The 17479-nt window shown below is 38.8% G+C and overlaps 1 protein-coding gene across 2 annotated transcripts in view; it reads right to left on the bottom strand.

The window, feature by feature from the left end:
• Window positions 1-17479, bottom strand: part of kif13bb (kinesin family member 13Bb) — a 50343-nt gene that overhangs the window by 1510 nt on the left and 31354 nt on the right. For both annotated transcript variants that reach the window (XM_079830915.1, XM_079830914.1), the window contains 17 exons: window positions 16561-16693; window positions 15543-15689; window positions 13817-13846; window positions 13103-13202; window positions 12889-13015; window positions 11179-11234; window positions 9583-9701; window positions 7979-8155; window positions 7800-7892; window positions 7181-7330; window positions 6419-6496; window positions 6290-6334; window positions 6048-6144; window positions 5467-5603; window positions 5084-5143; window positions 2793-2933; window positions 1274-2660 (listed from right to left, as the gene is read on the bottom strand). In XM_079830915.1, coding sequence (XP_079687041.1) covers window positions 1274-2660; window positions 2793-2933; window positions 5084-5143; window positions 5467-5603; window positions 6048-6144; window positions 6290-6334; window positions 6419-6496; window positions 7181-7330; window positions 7800-7892; window positions 7979-8155; window positions 9583-9701; window positions 11179-11234; window positions 12889-13015; window positions 13103-13202; window positions 13817-13846; window positions 15543-15689; window positions 16561-16693 — 3077 coding nt within the window. The remainder of the gene's footprint in view (window positions 1-1273; window positions 2661-2792; window positions 2934-5083; window positions 5144-5466; window positions 5604-6047; window positions 6145-6289; window positions 6335-6418; window positions 6497-7180; window positions 7331-7799; window positions 7893-7978; window positions 8156-9582; window positions 9702-11178; window positions 11235-12888; window positions 13016-13102; window positions 13203-13816; window positions 13847-15542; window positions 15690-16560; window positions 16694-17479) is intronic.

Raw genomic sequence — 17479 nt, 5'->3', positions numbered from 1 at the left:
AGGATTTGAAAAGTCTAAGTGGTCGTAAAAAAAATAGTCACACTCAGGACCTTCGGGTCAAAAATGACCTCCATAGGAAATGAATGGGAAATTCGTTTTTTTGTGCATACAATCTACAAATCAGGCAGAATGCAGAAAAAATGACTCAACAGTGAAGGTGTGAATCTCTAAAACATCAAGAGTGCAAAACAGACAAACAAACTCTCTCACACACACACACACACTTATACACAAAAACACACGCACACACAAATTAACGCGTGCCATTCCAAGAGCTAATTGTGTTTTTGTGTGTGAGTTTTTTTGTCTGTTTTGAGCAATTCAAGGCATATTAAGATGATTTTAGGCAAAATGCATTTTGGCAAAATGTCACTAGTAATGATTTATCACTTTCGACCAATTTAGTTTCTAGCCCTTACAGTTCAAAAGCATAAACAGGAGTGCAACTTTTGACTGTTGGTGGCGTTACAGGGTTCGAGTTAGAGACTCCAAATTTGCTATGGTGACAATTGACCGTTTTCGAAGACCCGCCCCCTTTAGTTACTGTTGCTATGTCCGACAAGCCATGGCGCTCTCACACCACACACACGTTCTCTCTCACGTAGAGAAAATACATTGCGGAGCAAAGAGGACACTGACAACACACCGACAGACAGGACAGAGCAAGTTACTTTTGATATAAAACAAAGTCTAAACTTTGAAATTGTCTTTTTTTTTAAAGAAATGTAAACAATAAATAGCGTTTTGTGGCTCTTTAATGTGTCGTGATTGCTGTAGCGCCTCAGTTACAGCTGCTCGTCAACCGATTATCTCTTCCTTCTAGTTCATTGATAAGCACGAAATAAACATGAATGAACACTAAAAGAAATGTTGTTTCAACCGCGGAAAGACGTCAGTACACACCGTTTTTCCAAGTTCAAGTCCACCGATGTTAATCTACTAACTCTCCTTTCTGCTTTGTCGGACAAAACGGCAGATTCGGCGATGTGATTGGTCAGATCGCCTGTCAATCAAGAATTTAGACTGTCCTCTGTGTGTGCCAAATTTCATAACTTTCCCACAAGTGGTTCAATGGACTGCCATTGACTTCAAGATCGGAAGAATAAGAAGAAAGCCAATGATTACAATAAATGGTCCATTGATTATAGGGTTAGATGTCATTTCTAATAATTGGAACAGTGTGTTAGTCAACCGCTGTGAAGTCTTTGCATGAAGGTAGTATTGCAGACTCTACTGATCTATTGATATCTGGAAGTTCAAGAGCATTACCAACCTGCTGGAACGTCAAGTTCCACTCCAACCCAAACGCCCTTTGCAAAGTCAGTTGGTCCAACGTAACGGACTGTTCCAGCTTTATTGGTGCCCACAGTCACATATTCCCCTTCTTTCAGCCAATCGGGAGTCTCGAGGCTTTCTTCTGAATCTGAAAGGATCTCCAGTCTCTCTTGAGACTCGGATAAAGAGTCCACGTGTTTACCCTCTTCATCTTCCTCATGCACGACCCCTTTGAAAGACTTCAGGCCAGAGGTCTTGACTCTGTGGATTTGGAAAGGGTTGGCGATGGAAGCGGGAGTGGTTTTGTTGGTTTGCTCAGGTCTTGATTGCTGGGAAGGTGCTGACTGCTTAGCAGTCTTCACTGGTACAGATGGGTCAGATGGTTTTGAGGCAGCTGGTGGTGCTAATGGAGTAGATGGTACTGATGGGGCTGTGGCTCCTGAACAAGATGTTTGGCCGGCTGATGCGACAATGTCATTGGGGTCATTGGTTTTTTGAGGCGAGGAAGCAGAAACAATGAGTTTCTGAGGAGATGTATCTAGAGGAGACACTTGACCATGTTCTTCTGATGTCTGGGATTCTGCAGGTATCGGTTCTGCTGGTTCAAGTTTTGACTGATGCTCTGGAGATGTGCTGCTTGTTGGCACAACCCCACTGTCTGTTTTTGGTTCAATCTTTTTGGAAGTAGACTTGGCCTCAGTGCTGTTGGGAAGAGGAGGGTCAACACACTCAGAGAGAGTCGCTGTGGAGACACTTGTGGAGATGTATCCACTGGAGACGTCGCTGATGGAGCTGTAGGTGGAATCGCCAACTGGACTTTGCTTGGGGTCTACTGGATAAGCAGAAAGAGGTGAAACCTCCTCAATCTCTGAAGGAACAGTAGGAGGTTGAGCCTCTTCAGCTTCTGAAGGAACCTCTCTGACCTCTGGAGAAACAGATGGAGGTAGAACTTCCTCGACCTCTGGAGAAACAGATGGAGGTAGAACTTCCTCGACCTCTGGAGAAACAGATGGAGGTAGAACTTCCTCGACCTCTGGAGAAACAGATGGAGGTAGAACTTCCTCGACTTCTGGAGAAACAGATGGAGGTAGAACTTCCTTGACCTCTGGAGAAACAGATGGAGGTAGAACTTCCTCCACCTCTGGAGAAACAGATGGAGGTAGAACTTCCTTGACCTCTGGAGTTAGATTAGAAGGTAAAGCATTCTCAACCTCTGGAGAAACAGCTGGAGGAAGAACCTCCTCAACTTCAAAAGAAAGATTCGTAGGTAGAACTTCCTCAGCCACTGGAGGAACAGGAAAAAGTGGAACTTCTTGAGGGAGAGGTGGAAGAATCTCCTGAACGTTTTCTGGTTTCTCTGAAATTGGAGTTTCCATAGCAAGGCTCTGAGGAGATCATAGAAATCAAGCTATAAGTAATAATATACACAGTATTAAAAACAACTTTAAAGTTACCCACTACACCAGATGCTGTTCACCATACTCATAAGGAGATGCCTATAAAACATGTAGACGTACCATCTGGATGTCAGTTTCTGAGGAAATGCTGGATGCTTCAGCGATCTCTACTCCATCAGGAATAACCGGAAATATGGACACAAAGGATGCAGATTCTGATTGGCTGTCTTGAGCACAATGTTCTGAAGCCGCCTGTGGAATCTTCAAAATAAAACACATCTAAATGTTTTCAACTGCACAAGATCAAACATATATATTTTATATATAATGCTGCTGTCAAATCACATCTAACATAAAAGTTTACACACACACACACACACACACACACACACACACACACACACACACACACACACACACACACACACACACACACACACACACACACACACACACACACACACACACACACACACCAAAAGAAAAGTTGCAGGTTGTTTAAGAGCCTATGATTGGATCATTATTGCAGTGATTATGATGTTTCTAGCATGTTATGTTTGGCAACAGTTCTTCTAACCCTGACTGATGGAGTGTGTAGCTTTTCTTATACAACCATGTATGAAGACACATCATGGCCATATTCCAGGATGACAATGTCAAGATTCATCAACTCAGATTGTGAGAGAGCATGAAGAATCATTTGCACACATTAATCTGCACCTCTGAGTCCAGATATTAAACCCATTGAAAGTCTTTGGGATGTGCTGGAGGAGACTTTACAGAGAGCTGGACTCATTGCCAATATAAGATCTGGAACAAAAATTGATGCAATCTCTTGATGGAAATAACATCACAACCTTTATTTCCATCAAGAAGTGCATCAATGTTTTAGACTCTTAAGTATTTGCCTATTTAAATCCGAACAGCGACTTATTTTTTGGCTGGGGGAGGTATATATACACACATATTGGTTTTTCATGTTTTATGGGGACTCTCCATAGACAATTTTACAAAAAAACATCATTCTGTAATATTTATAAGCTGCTTCCCTCATGGCGACCCAAAAATTTCCATAACTTAGGGTTTACCTGAGCACCACAGACACACACAAACTTTTAATGTTAGATGCGATTAATCACAATCTATTTGACAGCACTAATATATAAATATAAAATACTTTATTATTTATACACTATATTGCCAAAAGTTTTGTGACGCCTGCCTTTACATGCACATGAACTTTAAGGACATCTCATTCTTAATCCGTAGGGTGTAATATGGAGTTGGCCCACCCTTTGCAGCTCTAACAGCTTCAGCTCTTCTGGGAAGGCTTTCCACAAGGTTTAGGAGTGTGTTTATGGGAATTTTGACCATTTTTCTGGAAGCGCATTTGTGAGGTCAGGCACTGATGTTGGACGAGAAGGCCTGGCTCTCAGTCTCCGCTCTAATTCATCCCAAAGGTGATCTATCGGGTTGAGGTCAGGACTCCGTGCAGGCCAGTCCAGTTCCTCCTCACCAAACTTGCTCATCCATGTCTTTATGGAGCGACGCTTTGTGCGCAGTCATGATGGAACAGGAAGGGGCCGTCCCTAAACTGTTCCCACAAAGTTGGGAGCATGAAATTGTCCAAAATGTCTTGGTGAAGCATTAAGAGTTCCTTTCACTGGAACTAAGGGGCCAAGCCCAGCCCCAGAAAAAAAAACCACACCATAACCCCACCAAACTTTACACTTGCCAGACAGAGAAGCGTGATTGGTCACTCCAGAGAACACGTCTTCACTGCTCTAGAGTCCAGTGGCGGCGCACTTTACCCCACTGCATCCCACGCTTTGCATTGCTCTTGGTGATGTGCGGCTTGGATGAGCTGGTCGGCCATGATTTCCATTCCATGAAGCTCTACACACTGTTCTTGAGCTCATCTGAAGGCCACAGAAGTTTGGAGGTCTGTCTCTATTGACTCAGCAGAAAGTTGGCGACTTCTGCCCACTGTGACCCTCAGCATGCGCTGACCCCGCTCTGTGATTTATGTGGCCTAACACTTCGTGGCTGAGTTGCTGTTCTTCCCAATTGCTTTCACTTTGTTATAACACCACTAACAGTTGAGCGTGGAATATTTAGTAGTGAGGAAATTTCCCGAATGGACTTATTGCACGGGTGTCAACCGATCTAGGTACCACTGAGAGCAGCCCATTCTCTCACTAATGTTAGTAGAAGCGTCTGCATGTCTAGTGCTTGATTTATACACCTGTGGCCATGAAGTGATTGAACACCTGAATTCAGTGATGTGGAGGAGTGTCCCAATACTTTTAGCAATAGTGTATTAATATTTAAAATGTACACATATAAATATACACCTAAATAAATATACATTTGATACATTTTACTTTTCAATTTGACCAGAACAGACTAACCATTTCAAAGCTGTTGATGTCCTCAAGACTGACAGACTGCACAATAATACGTGGCACATTCTGGGTGAAATTAAAGGGCAATAAAATATTATTGAGAGTTTTACCAGGAATACCACACATTTTGCCAGACAGCTGATTGGAATTATTTTTCTAGCTTCAAAAAAAATTTACATTTCAATGTTTTATCATTATTAAAAAAAACAACCTACATCATTAGATGAGACATAACTGCTGGCCTACAAAAATTAACAATAAACGATCAAACCCAAACCTTTTTATAAACCTTATACGGTGCTGTTGGCAATACCATTTTATGCATTTCTGATTCTAGAAATAATTTGTGAAGTATGTTTTGAGTCACAGAAGGTGTTTACAGTGTGTACCTGCTGAAGGGAAGCAGCAGGAGGAGGTGGCTCTTTCTTCTCATCTTTCTTGGATAACAAAGACTTGAACATCTTGGGTACTGGAGACACTAGAGCTTTCACTGGGGAGAAATAAGACGCAGCAAATCCTGAGAGACCTGCAGGGATTAAGGAGCGGCAGAAGAGCAGAGGAGAAAAGAGCAGGAAACCCATTTGAGCAAAACGAGTGCAAAGCATAAATAAAGCATTAACAAAATCACAGAAGTAGCTCAGCGGCTGAATAAAGCACATTACACTTAATTCTGCTACCGTTTTACATAATTCCTCCTCGATGCACCAAACACTTTTTATAAGCGCCATGCAGTGCGGAGTTCATGCGCAGACCAGCAGGTCAAAGACACTTATAATCAGAAACAACCTTCAACAGCCAGAGATTTTGAAACTAGGTTATCTAAAGTAAAGTGCTGCTTGCTTGAGAGTTGTAGAGTGTTGGTAAGGTGTTCTGACTGTTTTTATTATGTTGCTATGGTGTGGTAACTTCATCAGGTAGTGTAACCTCTGCTTCATGTGTGAAGGTGGCAGAAGAGGAAGAGGACCTTTACCTGGCTCTGAGTTTAGACTTTGTATTGATGATGAGTGAGATGTACTCTTTGGGGATGATGTAGGCACAGAAATATCCTGCTGACTGCCCCAAACACCCTAAAGAAAGACAAAGCACAGACACAACCACCGGTGAACAATTTGACGATATACTTGATGTAACTGAGTGATGAATTGTGAAAATAGAGGCTAAGTATTTACCGAACTGTGACACAAAGCCACTATTTAAGCCGTTTTATCTCACCTTATAGTCTTGGCTGGTGGACAGATCTTTCCTGCTGCCAGAGAGCTGAAACATACACAGACTGCGTTTAATTTCTGGCTTAAGTTTGGGTGATAAATTTATAACTCAAAGACGTATTTCAGGTCTTACCCGGTGTACATTGGGTGAACCGAGGCAGTGTTTGGGAATCTTTCCTTTCTCTGTCAGATGTTCCCTTACTGAAACCTCCTGAATTCACCAAAATACAAATATGACACATGTACATTTACTTTACAGTATTTAGCAAAATCCAGAGCCTAACCCTAACCCTTCTTCCATTGCTCTGTGGTCCAGTTCTGATGCTCACGTGCTCACTGTTGGCACTTGGACAGGGGTCAGCATGGGCACCCTGACTGGTCTGCAGCTATGCCGCCCCATACGCAACAAACTGAGATGCACTGTGTATTCTGACACCTCTCTATCAGAACCAGCATTAACTTCTTAAGCAATTTGAGCTCCAGTAGCTCGTCTGTTTGATCGGACCACACGGGCCAGCCTTCACATCAATGAGCCTCGGCCGCCCATGACCCTGTCGCCAGTTCTCCACTGTTCCTTCCTCTGAGCACTTTGGATAGAGACTGACCACTGCAGACTGGGAAAACCCCACAAGAGCTGCAGTTTTGGAGATGCTCTGACCCAGTCGTCTAGCCGTCACAATCTGGCCCTTGTCAAACTCGCTCAAATCCTTACACTTGCCCATTTTTCCTGCTTCTATCACATCAACTTTGAGGACAAAATGTTCACTTGATGCCTAATATATCCCACCCACTAACAGGTGCCGTGATGAAGAGATAATTATTCCCTTCACCGGTCAGTGGTCATAATGTTATGCCTGATCGGTGTATGCCACTGATACAATGCAGGAGACCAGACCTGTCTGAGACGGTCCAGCGTGAGGATGTTCTCCACGGCTAACACACTTCGCAGGTACTTCTCAATGGCGGCTTCACTGTCAGTTCCTAGGTTGTCAGTGCTGGTGGCCAGTCGGGCGAGCATCTCCCTGTCCTCAGAGCCCTGCATGTCCTGTGAACAAATGCACACACACCGGTTTCAGTTACCAGTCTCATATATGTACAATATCGTTCAAAATCATCACGCTTTCCACAAAAATATTAAGCTGTTTTCTTGTGTTTCTTGAGCAGCAAATCATCATATTAGAATGATTCCTGAAGGATCATGTGACACTGAAGACTGGAGTAATGATGCTGAAAATACAACGTTGATCAAATAAAATAAATTGCATTTTACAATATATTCAAATAGAAAGCAGTTATTATAAATTGTAATAATATTTCACAATTCTACTCTTTTTACTGTATTTTTGATCAAATAAATGCAGCCTTGGTGATCAGAAGAGACTTCTTTCAAAAACATTTAAAATCACTGACCCCGAAATTAGGAACAGTAGCATAAGTCTTAAAAATCCACAATGCAGCTCATTCTGGTCTAGAATCGCATGCCTGAACAAAAGACTGTGTTGTGCTTCACGTACCCCTGGGATATTTGAGACGATCTCAAACGTGACTCCACAGCCGTGTATTGAGCTGCGGTGAGACATCCTCCTGAGCAGACTTTGAGCAAAACCCTGCAGGCCGGAAATCAGATCAATAAAAAACCAAAGCACAAAAATAACATCATCAATTAAAGACAATCTCATATTAACGGTCGCACCTGTTGTCCGGTGAGGTTCACACAGATGCGTTTGCGTAGGACCAGCTGCATTTGTGCGGGATGGCTGAGCAGAACGACGATGCGGATGGTGAGATAAACCCTCTGATCCTGCCCTGTAGCTCGAGTTAGTTCAGGACTGTTGTGAACGGTGCAGTCCCATGATGCCTCTGCCTTTACCTGTGAGGAGAGAGAGGACTCGGACATCACAAATCAAAACTTTAAACGTTTTTCAATTCAAGCAAATACATTACATTCAGATGTGCATCATTGTTCTCTTTTTCAATATAATGAGTGGTCACTAGAGAGTTGCTAAGGTGTTCTCAGTGTTTTTTATGTTGCTGCAGTGTTCTGGATGGTTTCTAGGGAGTTGCTAAGGTGCTCTCAGTGGTTTTATGTTGCGGTTGTGTTCTGAGTGGTCACTAGGGAGTTGCTAAGGTGCCTCAGTGTTTTTATGTTGCTGTGGTGTTCTGCATGGTTGCTAGGGAGTTGCTAAGGTGCTCTCAGTGTTTTTATTATATTGCTGTGGTGTTCTGGATGGTTGTTAGGGAGTTGCTATGGTGCTCTCAGATTTTTTTATGTTGCTGTGGTGATATGGATGGTTCATAGGGAGTTGCTAAGGTGCTCTCAGTGTTTATATTATATTGCGGTTGTGTTCTGAGTGGTCTCTAGGGAGTTGCTAAGGTGCTCTCAGTGTTTTTATGTTGCGGTTGAGTTCTGAGTGGTCACTAGGGAGTTGCTAAGGTGCTCTCAGTGTTTTCATGTTGCGGTTGAGTTCTGAGTGGTCACTAGGGAGTTGCTAAGGTGCTCTCAGTGTTTTTATGTTGCGGTTGAGTTCTGAGTGGTCACTAGGGAGTTGCTAAGGTGCTCTCAGTGTTTTCATGTTGCGGTTGAGTTCTGAGTGGTCACTAGGGAGTTGCTAAGGTGCTCTCAGTGTTTTTATGTTGCGGTTGTGTTCTGAGTGGTCACTAGGGAGTTGCTAAGGTGCTCTCAGTGTTTTTATGTTGCGGTTGTGTTCTGAGTGGTCACTAGGGAGTTGCTAAGGTGCTCTCAGTGTTTTTATGTTGCGGTTGAGTTCTGAGTGGTCACTAGGGAGTTGCTAAGGTGCTCTCAGTGTTTTCATGTTGCGGTTGAGTTCTGAGTGGTCACTAGGGAGTTGCTAAGGTGCTCTCAGTGTTTTTATGTTGCGGTTGTGTTCTGAGTGGTCACTAGGGAGATGCTAAGGTGCTCTCAGTGTTTTTATGTTGCGGTTGTGTTCTGAGTGGTCACTAGGGAGATGCTAAGGTGCTCTCAGTGTTTTTATGTTGCGGTTGTGTTCTGGGTGGTCACTAGGGAGTTGCTAAGGTGCTCTGAGTGGCTTTATGTTGCTGTAGTGTTCTGGATGGTTGAGTTAATTATTTTAAGAGTGCATTTTTATTGTTAATTTCCTTTTTCACTTGGAAATGCTTCAAATTATGCAAGAAATGGCTTTATTACAGCCAATCATAATACACCTGATATTTATTGTTGCATATCAGCTTTAGTGAGTACAGGAAAAATGACTTGACACTGGAAACTTCTAGTTGTTGAGTGCAATGTGGGATATCATGATGCAGAATATTCCTCACCTCGTTCTCTTGGTGTTTGACTATCTGTAAATCGATGAAATCATCTTTATCTTCTCTGCTCAGCACAGCATCCAGACCTCCAGCTAGAGGAGCCGACAGATGATCATAGAAGTCATCAGCTGTAGATGACAGAAGAGACACACTCAGTGAAAAACATCCAAGATAACATATCAGAGAAACGCTGATTATTTAATAAACTTCATACAACACAGATTTTGTCAGCTGAACCTGCAGTGAAATATTTTACTTGTTAAGTTTATATTTCAGTAATTTAACAAACATTCACACTTTCACGTTGAAGTCAGTTAATAGTCACATGACATCAGAGCTATTATCGTTAATTAAACTAAAACTAAATTAACAAAAATGTTCTTAAAGCTGAAATTAAATTAACTACAAATAATATAAATGTTACCTAGGCAACTAACTAAAATAAGTATAAACTGAAGCACTAAAATTACTAACTGGAAATAAATAAAAGTGTATATATATATATATATATATATATATATATATATATATATATATATATACACATGCATACATGCATACATACGCACACAATTATTAAATTAATATATTAAAAATGCCTAATAAAAGTTACAAAAGTACATAACGAAATTACTAAAACTTAAGCCAAAAGTACAATAAAAACATTACATTTCATCTATTATTAATACGTTTTATTTTTAAATGATTTATTTTACTTTTAAATTTATGATTTAATTTTTAGCTTTTCAGTTGCCAATAAAGAGTTAAATTTAATTAACAGTGTGTAGAGATGCTAGCCTGGCTCCGCCCTCCTACGTACTTCCGCTCAATTTTCATTTTCCTTCAGTTCTCCGTCTGGGATTGCGGTATATTCTCTGGTTTTCTCCAGTCAAATTTTAAAAGGTCCAATCAGCGAACAGAGGGAGTGACTGAGAACAATGACGTTGATATTTTTATTAGTTTGAGATGACATGCGTCATGACTAAACGTTAGCGATCGGTTATGGCAGATCCAGAGCGGCTCTGGGCAGATCCAATAGTTTTAAACTTCAACAGAGTTCCCGCCTTCAAGGAAGTAAACCCTTGTCAATGGAGAGTGGCCAGACTCTCTGTACATATGAAATGTACAAGAGTCTGGTAGGACCAAGCTATAGAGTTGCTGCAAATCATGCTCCCTTAGAAGGCAGCTGCCCATGTAGGCAGTAAACATAAGCAGCACACAAGGATTTGAACATAGTAATGCTGCATCCAAAATCGCATACTTCCCTAATATATACACTAGGCAAAAAACAGTATGTGACAAAAGTAGCATGTCCGAATTCACAGTACTTATAAAAATGTAGCCTAAAAGTACCCGGATTACCTACTACTTCCAGCAAGATTCTGAAGTGTGCATACAATGGACACTTTACTATCCCATGAGGCAATGGGAGAGGATTTATGAATGGTAGTGAAGCGACACAACTGACTCCGGTCCAGATTACATTCACACTACACACACTCATACTGTATAGAACATACTTTTTTAGCAGTGACGTAATTACTTTTTCAATAAGAACCAACTCAAGAGAGTATACGATTATGGAAGCAGCCTAAATATATTTACCGCTGAGGTCCAGGAAGATGACTGGGATGTGGGTCTCCATTCCTGGCACAGGAGCCCTGCAGGAACAGGAAGCAGACAGTGAAAATAAGGGTTTGTGTGAAGAATTCACTAAACTGATTCAACCATCAACACAACAACATTTCTATCAACCAATCAGGATCTTGTTCTAGAACTAGGCCGTCGCACACTAAGTTAGCAGCCACAAAACCCAAATGTGTTGTCGACCTTTGACCTGCTGAATTGGGCAAACTCCCGCCTGACTACAGCAGACGACGAAGGCCGCTTGGAGTCACAGGAAGGTGATTATGGTTACATAGGCCTGTCACGATAACAAATTTTGCTGGACGATAAATTGGCCAAGAAATTATTGCGATAAATGATAATATTGTCGTTCTGAGACTATTTTCATCTAAAATAATGATAATGGCATAATAATGCAGGTACACCTTTTCAAAGATCAATAAACTTCTATTTCTAAAGACTATTTAACACTGAAAACGGAAAGCATTTTAAATATCCACAATAAATGAACAAAACAACCAAAAAAGAAAAGAAAAAATGGACTCTCTTATGCACTTGAATAAACAGCTGGAAAACTGCAACGGATGATTGTGTTTTAGGTAGTGCTGGGAATCGATAAAAAAAAATGTAACTAATTAATCAAATTTTTTTCTGTAAATAAATCACAATTAATACGTTTTTAATGTTTTGATATTGTAATAATTTCAGGTACTCTCCAAATTAATGTAGAAACAATTTATTGACAGCATATTTTAAATATGTGTTGTATTGTCATGTTTTTATGAATGAAGGCCAGTATCACTGACGTTACATTACAGTATAAATGAAAGCTCCCAATTTCAACATTTATTTGGCTTTAAAAAAACTTTTAATTTAAGTGAACTTACATAACACCATTATAATAAATGTTATTTTTACCTGTGCCTTCCCTGTTAGACATACACAGAAATGTAATAGTTAGTTATCAAACACCTTCCTTAACTGCATACATAATAAATGAAATATAGATTAATCATCATTAAAGCTACAATTTTCTCTGTTCCGGTTGTTCTTTGATGAACATTAATGACAGGCGTCATCAGTGCTCCTGTCACTTTAAGATCAGCTGCTGACGAACATGACGCGGATCTCACGCGCATCTCATTTCCTCACAACTCTTTAAGTTCATTTAAGACGTTATTTAACTAATTTAAGACTCCTAATATGAGAATACTCACAATTCTCTGTGTTGTTGTTATTGTTTGTTCATGAGCAAAAGAGAACTCGATGTGAGCAGGAGACTGACGCGAGTTTGTCTGTGCGTCGAGTGTGTGTGTGTGTCAGAGTGTCCCGTCCCTCGATTAGCTGACATGAGCCGCAGCCACACAGACAGGACACTGACACACACACACACACACAGACAGCGCATTCTCTTGTGTCTTGTCGCGCTTAGAAGCCTTTACATGTATAAGAGAGTGATCATATAATGTAACGCTCAAAAAAAAATAGATATAACAACAGACGCTGGAAATTATCGTGGCCGGAAAAATTATCAAGCTATTTTTTTTTATCGTGCGATTAATTGATTTATTGACTATCGCGACAGGCCTATGGTTACATGCGATTATTCCTATGATTGTTTGATAGTAATATCGTTCTAGGACCAACAAAGCATAAAATATGAGCATGGAAGGACTGATGTGCGCCCACCACTCCGCAGGGGCTCCTGGGATACCGCTGCCAGCAGAGGGCACCAGTACAGCGTTTCTCTCCTCCGTTAGTGTCAGACGGCACTCCAGCAGCTGGGACTCGCTCTCCACGTCCTCTTCAGACTTATCTACATGTGTCAGAAGAACGGTCAGTCACTTTCTCCGGTTTCCATCAGTCCATCTAAACTCAAACACATTTGCTGGTGGATTCCTACCTTGCTTGCCAACAAGTTTCTGGAGACGCTGGTCCAGATATTCCTGCCGTTCAGTTAGAGTCATGAGCCACTGGGCCCTGAGTCTCTCCAGATCAAACTCCTACAGGATGCAGAAAACCCTCGGCTATGTTAATCACACAAGGCTGCATTCATTCGATCAAAATACAGTAAAAACTGTAATATTGGGAATTGTATTGCAATGTAAGATAACTGTTTGGTATTGGATTATATTCTAAAATGCGAAGCTGTATTTTCAGCATCATTACTCCAGTCTTCAGTGTCACATGATCCTTCAGAAATCATTCTAATATGAGGATTTGCTGCTCAAGAAACATTTATGATTATTATCAATGTTGACATTTTTTTTCAGGAGTCTCTAATGAATAGACATTTCAAATCAGCAAAATAATCTTTTGTAATATCATAAATGCTTTTTGATCAATTTAATGCATTCTTGCTGAACTATTACTATAAATATACAATTAAACTACATTTCTTTTAAAAAAAAATCTTACAGGCCCCAATTCTTTTTGTTGAAAAATAAGTCAAATCGGAGCTGTAAAAACATGGCTTCATCATTAACATATAACCATCTACATTTACACATCAGCTCACATTTACATGACCACAGTGAAAACTACACAAAGGTTCACAGAGTTTAGCCAATCATCTCAGACATCATTTACATATTTAAAAAAGCCTGAAAATCTTTACCTGATAACTGTCCACGTCTTTATCTCCCACCTTCAAAAACAACAGAAAAACTTTCAGTCAATCCAGATTCTGTTCTAAATGAGGAGGCATGATAGCATAAGACACGCCCACTCATCTCCATATAAGGGCATTTAGCGTCACATTTCCTTGCGTGGTGGGGTGAACACTTGAGCAAATCCAGGTGTGCAATTTTCAGAAGCAGTTGAAGTTATAGTGACCAGCTAAATTATTATGCAGATCTGATCATTTTGGTTTCATATTAAGTATTAAACTATTCAACTTTAACTATTAAAGTTGTAAATCGTAAAGTATTTACTATATTATGTCAGTGATTGGTCACATGGTAATTATCAAAAATATTCGTAAAGCTGAAATAAAATACAAATAAAAGATTAATTTTTTTAATTAAAAATGACAGAAAAAAAAGTTGAAACAATAAAATGACTAACTGGAAATAAATAACTAAATAAAAATAAATAAAATGTTCTGCTTTTGTCATTTTTATTAGGTATTTTTTAAATGTATATATGTATATATGTATATATGTATATATATATATATATATATATATACATATATATATATATATATATATATATATGTGTATGTGTATGTATGTATGTATGTATGTATGTATGTATGTATGTATGTATATATGTATATATATATATATATATATATATATATATATGTGTGTATGTATGTATGTATGTATGTATGTATGTATGTATGTATGTATGTATGTATGTATGTATGTATGTATGTATGTATGTATGTATGTATGCATGCATATATATATAATTTTTTTTTTCTTTTTTTTCTTTTTTAGGGCTGTCAAAAGATTAATCACATCCAAAATAAAAGTTTGTGTTCACATAATATATGTGTGTGTACTCTGTTAATTATTATCTATATATAAATACACACACAAGCATGTATATATTAAAGAATTTATTTTTATTTTTATATATATTATAGATTATATAAATTTATATACAGTATATACATGCAAATATTTCTTAAATATATACCTGAATGTGTGTGTATTTATATATAAATAATAATTAACAGAGTACACACACATATATTATGTAAACACAAACTTTTATTGTGGATACAATTAATCGCGACTAATCTTTTGACAGCCCTAATATATATATATATATATATATATATATATATATATATATATATATATATATATATATATATATATATATATATATATATATATATATATATATATATATATATATATATATATATATATATATATATATATATATATATATATATATATATATATATATATATATATATATATATATATATATATATATATATATATATATATATATTGCAAAAAATACAATCGTATATAAATAATACTAGAATAAAACTGCATAACAGAACTGATCATTTTGGTTACATATTAAGTATTAAACTATTCAATTAAATTATACAATAAGATTTATTGTTGGGCCGTATTTTGTATTTATTGTTTTTAATAAAAAATTACATATAAAAAACAGTCTAGCTTAAAGCATTCAATGTTGTTGAGGTTATCTGTGATTTTAGTGTACGTCTGGTTTGAGTTGGCTCAAAATTCAGAATCACTTTAAGAGACTTATTAGTGAATCAAGATGTATGTGTGAAAACATTTATCATTTAGATTTAGTGAATGAGATCCAATGATGTAAAAGATAGTAAAGAAGAGCTTCTTCACCCTCTGGGTCTCTGTGCTTTTGCCAGATCGAGTCTGATGGACCTCCACATTACCGATGGAGACGTTGAGCACAGACTCTGTGATCAGAGGCATGGTGCCGGAGTCCTGGACTGAGCGAACCTGCACCTGAACACGCCTGGACTGACCCTGCCACACATTCATCAATAACATCAGTGTATCCATGTCAGATCAGATCATCTATGAAAGGATGTGTCAACAAGATGAAGTTACTATCATTAAAGGGTTAGTTCACCCAAAAATGAAAATGCTGTCATTAATAACTTACCCTCATGTCGTTCGACACCCGTCAGACCTCCGTTCATCTTCAGGACACAAATGAAGATATTTTAGTGTAAATCTGATGGCTATGAAAGGCCTCCATTGGCACAATGGCACTTTACACTCTCAAGACCCTTAAAAGGTACTAAAGACGTCGTTACAAAGTCCATCTCACTACAGTGGTTCTACAATAACTTTATGAATCAGCGAGAATAGTTTTTGTGCGCAAAAAAACCCTAAATAACGACTTATATAGTGATGACGATTTCAAAACACGGAATCATGAAGCTTCGAAGTGTTATGAATTTCAGTTTGGATCGCCAAATTTCAGCAGTTTGGCGGTTTGACACGCGATCCAAATCATGAATCGACTCACTGATTCATAACGCTTCGAAGCTTCATGAGGCCGTGTTTTGAAATCGTCATCACTATACAAGTCGTTATTTAGGTTTTTTTTGTGCACAAAAACTATTCTCGCTGATTCATAAAGTTATTGTAGAACCACTGTAGTGAGATGGACTTTGTAACGACATCTTTAGTACCTTTTAAGGGTCTTGAGAGTGAACCGTGCATTGTGCCAATGGAGGCCTTTCAGAGCCATCAGATTACAACTAAAATATCTTCATTTGTGTTCCGAAGATGAACGGAGGTCTTACGGGTGTCGAACGACATGAGGGTAAGTAATTAATGACAGAATTTTCATTTTTGGGTGAACTAACCCTTTAATATCCACACAGACCTGTTTAAGCTGAAAGATTCCTCCTGTGCAGATGTCCTTAGCTGGATGAACCTCCACGGGCACAAACTCTCCAGCATCGTTCAGCTCCAGGATCTGCACCCAGAGCTCCAGCCTGCGGGTCACTTCACTCCACCTGCACACAGGGCAACGCAGAAAAGTCCATTTCATTCCCAAAGCCAGTCAGAGAGCATAGAAATGATCATGAGAAACGACCTGTTTTTGGTACAATAATAATTGACTGATATGATCACCTTTTTTAACCCCTATTTGTCATTTAATGGCATGTCAGCATCAAAGGCCCCGTTTCCACAGGTATGAAGATGTGTAGACGAAGGAGACACATTCCTGTTTACACCTGGGGTTTTAATCGTCTCTTTTGTCCGCTTTCACTTCTGTCCTGATTTCTTTGAGGGGAGGGTCAATGGGCTTTTTCAAATCTTTCGATCTGAGATTAAGTCAATATTTAAATAATTTAACAAAACATTCACAGTCCTCTGTTGATTAAGGGTCACATAACATGCATAGACCCTTTTCACAGACTGTGATGACGCGTATTAACGGTCATCAATATCGTAAATCCTGCAACGTTTTTTTATTTTAAATATATGTACATTTATAACACTAATACTTTGTATTTTATTACTTTTGCATCAAATTACAATAAAAAAGTTGTGAAATCACTACTGTGGCGTTTTTCTGTTGCTATGTGAGCAAATTTGCACACAAAAAAATATTTAATGTATTCTCTCATTCACAGCTATAATATTTAACCCAACTATGACGACTTCTGCTCTGACAAACCCAGAAATGTGAAAAGGGTCTATTGTCATATCAATTATATTTATTCATATTTTACTGAACATTTTTTGACTGTTTTAAACACAACATTTTTTTAATTATTTATTTCTTTTATTTTACA

This window comes from Gobio gobio (assembly GCF_949357685.1).
Source record: "Gobio gobio genome assembly, chromosome: 12".
Lineage (NCBI taxonomy): Eukaryota > Metazoa > Chordata > Actinopteri > Cypriniformes > Gobionidae > Gobio > Gobio gobio.
Note: the sequence above shows the minus strand (reverse complement) of the source record. Positions and strands in the feature narration are given on the sequence as shown.